This window comes from Zingiber officinale, chromosome 6B (assembly GCF_018446385.1).
Source record: "Zingiber officinale cultivar Zhangliang chromosome 6B, Zo_v1.1, whole genome shotgun sequence".
Lineage (NCBI taxonomy): Eukaryota > Viridiplantae > Streptophyta > Magnoliopsida > Zingiberales > Zingiberaceae > Zingiber > Zingiber officinale.
The window spans coordinates 75,906,770-75,916,743 of record NC_055996.1 but is presented as its reverse complement, the minus strand read 5'-3'; the positions used below and the strand labels follow the sequence as shown (position 1 = coordinate 75,916,743).

Genomic DNA, 9,974 nt, shown 5'->3' with positions numbered 1-9,974 from the left:
GAAAACACACAATGTGCTCCTTGCCCTTTTTATTCCGGGATGGTCTCCTTGGGCTTCTCCTTGCCCTTTTGTGCCACTTGGCCCTTCTTCTTGGCCAAGTTGGGACACTTGCTCTTATAGTGCCCATGTTCCCTACACTCAAAACATATTATATGATTTTTATTTTAATTGAAACATTTATACCTTCTTGTATAGGGATGGCACTTGCTCCTCCATTTGATATTTCTTGAATTTCGGAGGTGGCACCATCTTCTTCTTCTTCACTTGACCCGGATGTAGAAGCTTCTCCTTCTTCTTGATCCGGCGTCACTCAAATTGCTCCCCTCAATCCTAGAGGTGGAGGCTTCTTGAATATGAAACAAGGAGTATGCTCCCTCCTTGTTCCCTTCATTGCATTCCCTTGAGGATGAAGCTTCTTGGACTTCCTCTTCTTCGGAGGTTGAGCATCTCTCAACCTCGGAGTCATCCTCTTGGTCTTGCTCCAAAGAGTCACCCTCTCTGGATTCTTCATGATCTTGTACAGTGGAGAGGATCTCTTCATGAAGCTTAGCCAATTTGCTCCAAAGTTCCTTGGCATCTTCAAACTCTCCAATTTGTTCCAAGATGTTGCTTGGCAATAAATTGACTAAAAGCTTGGTCACTTTGTCATTGGCGTCACATCTTTGAATTTGGTCTTTGCTCCACTTGCTCCTTTTGAGTACTTTGCCCTTGGAATTTGTGGGAGCTTCAAAACCTTCCATGAGAGCAAACCATTTCTATCTCCATCATAAGAAAATTTTCGATTCTTGATTTCCAAGAATCAAGCTTGTAGATGAATATGGTGGAGCCACCCTTGTGTCAAATCCAAGTCCATCTTGGAATTGCATCTTGAAGTTGAGCTTCTTAAAATCTTTGACTTAATATAAAAATACCTTACCCCCATTTAATCCTTAATAAAGTACCTATTAGGGACATTATTATGTTCCTGACTATATGGATATAACATCTTTTTTTATGAAAAAAGTAATATCCCTTGCTGTCTGCCTTTAATGTTATACTTTCCTTTTGCAAACAGTAGCATGTTGTTGAGTGTCACCAGCATATGATTATATAGCTATCCTTAAAGATATGTCTAAGTTACTAGTGCAGGATATTATTTTAGCATCAAAAATATATGTTATATATTGTAGAGCATATGCATTCTTAGGTCCACTATAAGTGCATCATCTCCAAAGAAAAACTACCTTAGCATTCTGTATGTCCACATTGATGAATTGCATCAGCCTGTTACTCAGCATATGTTCTACCTGCTTTGTCAGAGAAATAAAGTTATTTGCCTTGACTCTATCTTCACAAAAGCATAAGAACCATCAAGGCATTAACAAAATCATAAATTTTAGGGATATCAATTGAATTGGAAAGAACATTTAGGTTGTCTGATCCATCATTGCTCCCTTCATCTGCATTGTCAACCATACAAACTGCACGAATGCAATACAAGAATAAACTGTTCTTCCCTAGCAGTCATTCTTCAACTGTAAAAATAATTTGTAATGAAAAAATGTACAACTGAAATGTAATATGCCCTTTAGTACTTTGGTACATGCACAGAAGTATATTTATCTATCTCAGGTAGAAAAAGGTATACTGATTAAGAAATTAAAACAGAGCAAATGACTGTCGCAACAATGAATGCTAGGCCAGCACGCAAATAGATTTTTTTTTAGAAGAAGAATCAGTAAGATATTACAAAATATACCTCGGATTAGGGTGACAATTCATGTCATGTCATGTTAACTGTGACGTAAACAGGTATGTCATTTGGGTCAATAAAAATAATATGAGATAACATAAAAATATTTATTAGTTTTCTTAAAAAAGTATAAGGTGTAAAATTAACTAACCTCTTCAAAGAATTAAGTTGTATGACAAAAGTTATAAATATTTTTTTTAAATAAATTATCTTCTACACTGGTTAATCTGTGTCAACCCATTTATATATTTGGATTGTATCGTGTCACATTCGAATTTTATCTCGTTAATAGTGTTTCTTATCTTCGTGGGTCGTGTTATCAAGTCATGTCTAATATTGTCGATATACTAACGTTATCATAATCATTTTTAAGTTCATATGTTCACATGGAGATGAATAATGCTCTAATGGAGCACTTTAGGATTTGGTTTAGGGGTAAGTTCAGTAAAGCCCGACCCAAGTGTCAGGCAGTACAAACACCAGCAGTTTGCACAAAGGTCATGAGATGCACTGTCTCATACCAAAGGGCTTGTAATGAGGAAAAGAAGAGAACCTAGAGGTTTACTTAGGTCTTTGAAGGCGCTGAAGATGGTACTAGTAAGGAGGAATTCAAAAGGAAGACATGCTACAAATCTCATCTTGTTGGTCTCTTGTTATTCCTGAAGCGAAGGGAAGAAGCTAGTCACTACTCTATAGTTGGTTTCAACAATTGCAACATAGATGGGGTGTTCGTATTGACCTATTCCATGTATTAGTTGACCAACATAATGATAAGTTTGATCATGCCGTCAAGCAAGAAATGCTTTTCTATACCTTACACTAAAAACTCATACGGGCAAAAGGAGTATTCCGGCAGTCAACATTAAAGATATTGATGCTCTTGTTGTTTAAGAAAAATGCACATCATACAACTTGGCATTAAATTAGTTTATATGATTCATAACTTTGCACTTGGAGGGAGTAACTTAAGATAATCAATATGTGAAAGAAAGGTCTAAGTCTAATAGAGAGTTGATAATGGAAATCAAGGCATCGAATCACTTGATGTAATTCACTTACAACACATATTGAGACAAGTTACCTTTGTGTGGATAATGAGAGAATAATTTGATTTCAATGGGTTGATTAAATTGAAATGTGGCAGCTAATGGAGTTCTAAGAGAGAGATGTATCTACACGACAAGAAAGTTACTTGAAGATTTGTATCATTTGGTTACATCCTGGAGCTCATGAGGTGATCATCATGTGTTGCAAAACCAAGCGACAATGCACCTTACGCATCAAAGAAGTATGATGCACGAACTCCCACTAATGCAGGTCCCAAGAAGGGTCTATTGTACATAACCTTATCCTGCTTTGCAAAAGGTTATTTCCAAGACTCGAACTTGTGACCTCTAGGTCATATAGCAGCAATTTGTTACAATTATAGGTGAGTTTGGTGATCTAAATCGAGTAAGATTATCTATCAAATCCATAGTTATTAAAAGCGCTCACCTCGTTGCGCTTAGGCACAAGGCGTAGCCAGGCGAGCCTCTTGCGCCTCGTCGCCCTAAGTGTACGTCTTGTGAGAGGCACAAGGCGCGCTTAAGGCGCTTGGTTTTACAAAACCGATGAAGATTTAGCTACACAAATCTGAAATATCGGATGATGATGATAATGATATGATTGAGAAAGATGATGAAGATTTTGATGATTTAGATATTTGAAGGTTTTTTTAATTTGAATTATGTGTATAACGTATTTTTTTACTAGTGACTTTATATTTCCATTATTGTTCATTATTTTATCCACTATAGTTTTGTTAGTGAAATATTTTCGTAGAAATTCCCTATATATGTTTGAATTGTAAAAATTTCTATTTGAAGTGCATTACTTTGGTAAGGCGTACGCCTCATCTTGTGCATTGTGCCTCAAGCCCCACCGGACTTATGCGCTTTTAGGTGTCTCATGTCTTAAATAACTATGATCATATCAATTACATAAAAAAATAACCAAAATAGAGTTAGAGACATTAAATTAGATGACTTCTCATGTGTCATGATGATGGGAGTTGAGAAGAGCAAAAGTGTTATGGAGCCTCACTTTAAAATTTTCTAATGAGGGGTGAAGCTATATTCAACGTTGAGGATATTTACTGTGTCTACATAGGCAAGCACAAAAGACAAAAAATATCTAAGTGTCTTGCATAGCATACATATGTGAGTGGGCACTCAAATGACCAGGATATGAGGGTCTAGCACCTAGACATTGTAACCTAGTGTTAGGCAGCATAAACTTATCTACGACCTAAAGAAGGGCATATGAGGGGGCATGTCCCAAACATTTCCAATCATTATCATTGCATTTTTAAGGAGGGATCTCTATATAATTTTACAAAACTAAAGTTCTTCCCTTTAGACTTGTAAAAGTTGCAATGAGACCTCAAGATGTGTGTATAAGCAATAGAGACTCGCTGAATTATAGTAGGGAGATTTACATCTGTAGGAGAGATTATGGTGTCCAAGGAGCGTGTGATGTGAGGTTTGGTTTATATTTCTCTGTCAGTGTTAAACTAGAAGTCCAGAGAGGATAGATAATTTTCTTTTGTAATATATTGGCAATGTTTGTTTTTATGCATTTTGAATTCTATGTCATATTCAAGCTTGAATTCTCATTTGAGGCTTAAGCTAAACCACCTCATATCTCTTCTATGTCGCTTAATTTGTGTTATTTATGTTAGTCATTTTATGGTGTTAGAGTTGATTCTTGATTGAACAAATGATGTTAGTCGCGTTATTTAATTCTTTCCACAAGAGATGAAGGTTGCATCTCATGGGTCGTGGCTTCATCAGTAGGGATGATTTCAGCATTCTAGGTACACCACTGTTGGCCTACGGAAGGTGACTCAAGAAGGTGAATTCTGGTATATGTGTCATTAGAACTGATCCTACCAATATTTTCTAGTGTGAATATGAAAAGAAAATGGTGTCAAAATGGCATCAATGTCAGAATGACATCAACCCTAAAAAGTGGTGTTAGAGCGGTCTTATCTACATGGATACTAAAAGTACAAAACAACGCAAATGGAGACAATAAAGCTAAGAATAGCATGATTATAGTATTGAGCTGAATGGAAAAGACTAGAAAATTATTTTGATGATCAAATGAAAGAAGGCAAGAAATAGATGAATATATACCTGAGTACGAAGAAGTTCTTTGTAACTCCCAAGTTCCCTAAATGCAGTTATGAATTTTGACATCACAGGTCCTACCATAAACACATTGTAGCTTGACAAAAATGGTATATATAACAAGGCAAGAAAACTACATTGAAGAACAAAAAGTCCACAAAAGGGTAGCAAGTATAGAACCATTACTTAACAAGCTTTGCTAAAGGTGCACTCAAATTCGTTTCTTAACCAGAAACCTATCCCATATTACTGCTCAAGTTCAATCATCTCATTTACTTTGAATGGGCTCTATGGGCCTTTAGTCAGCAAGACCAGCTCAGCACATTCAATGCAGAGTTCATATATGGGTCAAAGTAAATACTCCAGAAACCTTATCTCAACATACATTACTTCTCTATGGATAAGTTCAATCATCTCATTAACTCTGAATGGGATCTCTGGGCCTTCATACAGTGTCAGCTAGACCAGCTCAGCACATCCAATGCAGTGTTCATATCTGGATTGAATTGAATACTCAGGAGGAGGTTCCTTGCAAAGAAGAGGTGGCTAGACAGATCATTATTGTTTAATTTTTGTTACTATTTGATGTTTGCCTTCAAAGTTTGGAGGATTGCTCTAGGTGAGATTGGGATTCTCATGTTCTCTTTTCCATCATTGCCAAAATTTTGGTGTCCTAGATGCGAAGGAATCAAGACTTCCAATATAACGCATTTTATATGGTTATTGTTGGTTGCTAGGTCTAGATATTTAACACCTCATTCGCTGAAGTTTTGTACACGTAGTCAATGGTTTCGGTGAAAGTTTCAGATGTCCAATAAAGGTATGGCGGAGGTAGATGAAGTATCCTAAATAACTTGGGTTTTCTGTGATTCTTATTAAATCACAACATGCTCCATGAATACAGAGGCTCAAAGGAAGCTTCTTGACTAACGGTGGCAACATTCTTCAGAGAAAGCTCCTAAACATCTGTGTTTGCTTCCTATAGGCCATTATGATCGGCCCATGTTTGTCCTAACTATTTGGCATTGGTTACATGGATCCTATGACTCCATTAAGTTCTTTGGAGGGTTACATACCAGTTATATTCCCTATTTTATGAGTCTTGCTCTAAGAAAAGTTGCTAGGACAAATCTGTAGCAACATTCATCCTTTTATTAATTTGTCTTCCTTCCCTTCTGCAATTATGTTACTCCACTCATCCATTAGGAGTAAACAAGCTAGCCCTAACCAAGAAATTCTCCTAGAAGATAGAACAACGGAGACAAAATAATAACCGCAAGAAATATTATGTAATTTGAATGATCTAGAAGAGAAGAAAAGAAAATTGTTCTTAGGATGGGCTTCATTCAAGCATAGGTTCTTATTTAGGAAAATACCATGTCACTGGTAGAGGATAGGTGCACTGATCCTAAACTCATGCAATTTAGAAGCAATCTCCTATGTAAATTTTGTTGCTACTTCACAGTCATCCCTTTAGGCATAAGAAACATAGAAATGGTCAACAAATACACACAAATGGTAAGAGGCAAAGAAATAGATTATTAACTTAAAATTTTTAAAACCATTATTAACTTCGAATTGATTTGTCACAGCAAAAAGTCAAGACTATTGTTAGCCTAATTCTTTCTTTAAAACTGATGGTGACTTGCGAGTCTAACAGAGAGGAGGCTCTTGTCGTTGCAAATATATTTTAAAAAAAACTTTCAAACTCTGTCTGTTACTAATTGTTGCTATTTTCAATCAAAAGTTGAGCCAGTTGCTAACTAACAAATAAACTTGCTTAGCATCCTAATAGTCCCTAATAGCCCATCCATAAGGTAGTCAAATGATTGTCAAATATCATTTCCAATTTCAGCTGTGCATAATGACAAAAATAACAAAAAAATTAACCAAATTGTAACAGGTTAGGTGGAATGTCTTTATGATCTCTGTGAATTGATGACTACTTATGCACATATAACTCCAGAACAGAAATGTTAAAACGAGAAAGCACAGTCAAACAACCTCCTATAGCGATGCTGGAAGGATCATCATGTCCAGCACCAAATGCTTCCAATGAATCTGCAAATGAAAGATCGCCATGATATGCTTCACCAATTGATGCCCTATCAGATGGAAATTCTTAGTAAAAAATCTTTAAAAGCATAGAGGCTGGATCCAAAAAGACTACACAATAATTCATAGATCACTATATCACTACAAAAATACTCACATAAATTTCTTACATCCTTTGTGAAGTTTTTGACAACGATCTTTCAATTCATCAGTTGTGTGCTCCAATGAATGAATCTGAATTGGGAACAAACTTAAACCTTCAGTCTGTTTAAATAAAACACTTAATTTTATTGCGGAATTCAAATAGAATAGAATGCACTAATCTCTGTATATTATATGCTAATTCAGTTCAACTTCAGTTGAATACCCCAAATTAGGTTTCCGTGGATGTGTATCCAGTCCCATCTTCTCTGAAGAAAACCAGAAATTAACTAAGAGCCAACGTAATGACTTGAAAAATCTTAGGAAGACTATATCATTGGAGGCCTAGGACCTAATATGGACCACAACTTAAAAGATAACTTCCAAGTTTCCATAAGTATTCGTCTTAAATGATCTCAATGCATTAGGGAACAGGCCAAAGTTGATTCAGAAATGTCCTAGTGACAAGGTTCATAACCTTAGGCTGTATTTTTTTTATCTACTTTAACAATTTCAACTTGAGGTTTGACTATATACTTATAGATTCTTACTAAATGCTTAAATCCTCAAAAACATAATTATATTGGTAAAATCAAACAAGTCATGCTTTCACTGCAGAACTGCTATATAACGCAAGCCACTTTATTATAAATTGAGCATTTATCCATCAAAATGGTAGAAAAATCAAAAGTACCAGTGGCAGAGGCAGAGTTTTTTGTATGGTGTGTTTGTTTTAAAGTTTCATGACATGGGATGTGTTTCATAGAATACTTAATCTTGTGATTAATGATTGGTAACACGAGGAATGAGTATTTTAAATAAAAAAGCGCAAATCTTGTCCCTTCTATGTAGATTGCCATAAATACAAAATGGCATTTACATGTGAGCTTTTTGTGGTGGTTGTTTCTTAGAAAAACAAGAGAAAAGAACTCAAACCAATTAGTTAACACTGTAAGACCAAGTGCAAAAGTGATTAGAGCGTGAGTAGAAGAGATTAGATTAGTATAGGTATTCAAGACAAAAGATGGAAAAGGTGAGAACCAAAAGAAATTCACTGTCAGCAACATAATTGGGACACACAATCAACTATAGTTTGGATCTTATGTCAGAACACCTATACTTCTATTTCTCACCAAGCTTTGAAAAAAATGAAGAAAAGGAAAAAAAAATAAGAAGCTTATTCTACATTATCACCTACATCTGCACTTTCTTAGCTAACCTTCAATGAAACAACACATTCATAACTTCTCTTATCATTCCATTCAATAATAAGGCAATTTACTCCTTTGTACATCCCATTCTATTATATTCTACTATATTACCTATTCCATCCATGACATTCATGTTCTGCAGTTTTTTCCTGTAATCTGTCTTTCTCCTCCCATCTCCTTGCAAATATTCCATTACTCATTAATTCCATGTTCCTTATTGGCTATTAAATAGGGATCTTTATAAATTCTCCTTGAGTTGATTCTAAATCAAAAAGGAGAAACTAAAATCATCAAAAAAGAAACAAACAAAAGGAACCATGAAAGAATTGATTCATATAGACCTACACATGTGAATGCCAATAAAACTGGTGAATTCTTTACGATTGTTTGTAAATGGCATAACAAAGACCAACCATATATGGAAGGAAAGCAAAGGAACCAAATTATGATTATGTGTGCATCTCATAATTTACCAATTTGGACACTATGCAACATGCACGAGGCCACTGACAGCAAAAGGAACTTAACAGTAAGGGTTGCTCATTAGCTCACACTCTGTCACATAAGAGCTTGTTGGAAGCATAATACGTATCAAATTTGTATCCATTCATGAAGGGGAAAAAAACTGAAATGCGTTGAGGTAATTGGATCAATATGTTAAACTCTATCGACCATAACTTTTTATTCGACATAACAAAAGTTGTTTTTTTAAACAAAATCTACAAAACACTGCAGATCTAGAGATGCACGAGCACGTGAGGAGAGCAATGGGCCACAAGATATCCATGCATAACATAATGCTCCCTCTTATGATATTAATGCACGCAAGCACCTACGTCTGGACACTAAAATTCATCCCAAAGCTAACTGACCTTTGTCAACAACAGCCAGCAAACAGTGCACAAACGAGCATAAACATTCTCATAAAAATCAAATCAGTAACGTTAAAACCCTAGTTATTGATCATCTATGATATCCACGCGATTCCATGATATTCATACAAGACCAATCCTGTGGTCCCTGGGTCGGATCTTCATGACTCATATTGGCCACGGACCTCGTGCGAAAATAAAAAACAAAAAATGAGGGGGGAAAGGAGGGGAGACAATTGATACATTCCAACCTGTTTTTTGAACATCGGTGAGTCTTCCAACGTCAAGAAGGCCATCGCCATCCCTCCCGCAATTTCGATTTGGAATGCTCGAATCTGTCCTGAGATCGCAGAGATCGCCGGGGGCTGGAATCGGTGACGGTGACACGTTTGCGTGGATCTGCTGCCTTGGTCAGGGTGGTGCCGTGGTGGGATTGATCACTCCGCTGTTCGCTTTATTTTATTTTGCTTCGCCTGGGGAATGACTGGGGCACATTTTCTATATTATTCAATGGCTTTTCGATTTTGCGATCTCGAATCATGGTCGATTTCGATTTAAGTGTCTGCGATGTATCGAATAAATTATTACTTATTTGATTAAACATTAAACGAGTGATACATCCCCTCCAGCTCAGCCAGTGCAGCTCACGTGGTTCCGCCCCAAGGCAACGGACCCAAGCAAGCATCATCCCTTTTATCAGGCTCGTACTAGAGAATAGTTTGTTAGTTTATTTATTTATTTGTTTCTTAATCATTTACGTTTTTCTTATTTTACATTTGAATTGATATTTATA

General features: G+C 36.1%; 1 protein-coding gene across 1 annotated transcript; it reads right to left on the bottom strand.

The window, feature by feature from the left end:
* Window positions 1–1,202: 1,202 nt before the first annotated feature.
* On the bottom strand, window positions 1,203–9,708 carry LOC121991128 (ADP-ribosylation factor GTPase-activating protein AGD2-like). The gene is made up of 5 exons (XM_042545150.1): window positions 9,433–9,708; window positions 7,115–7,191; window positions 6,907–7,007; window positions 4,909–4,979; window positions 1,203–1,286 (listed from the first exon to the last, which is right to left on the bottom strand). Exons 1-5 carry the CDS (start codon window positions 9,481–9,483, stop codon window positions 1,203–1,205), a joined length of 384 nt encoding a protein of 127 aa, XP_042401084.1. The 5' UTR covers window positions 9,484–9,708.
* Window positions 9,709–9,974: the final 266 nt, after the last annotated feature.

Bases quoted from the DNA above. Each gene is read 5' to 3' on its own strand.
- LOC121991128 (XM_042545150.1), bottom strand. From the start codon at position 9,483: ATGGCGATGGCCTTCTTGACGTTGGAAGACTCACCGATGTTCAAAAAA. The intron at 7,192-9,432 runs GTTGGAATGTAT...TTCCCAATTCAG, and splicing joins CACCGATGTTCAAAAAACAG to ATTCATTCATTGGAGCACAC. The intron at 4,980-6,906 runs GTTGTTTGACTG...TGTTTATGGTAG, and splicing joins TTCCAGCATCGCTATAGGAG to GACCTGTGATGTCAAAATTC.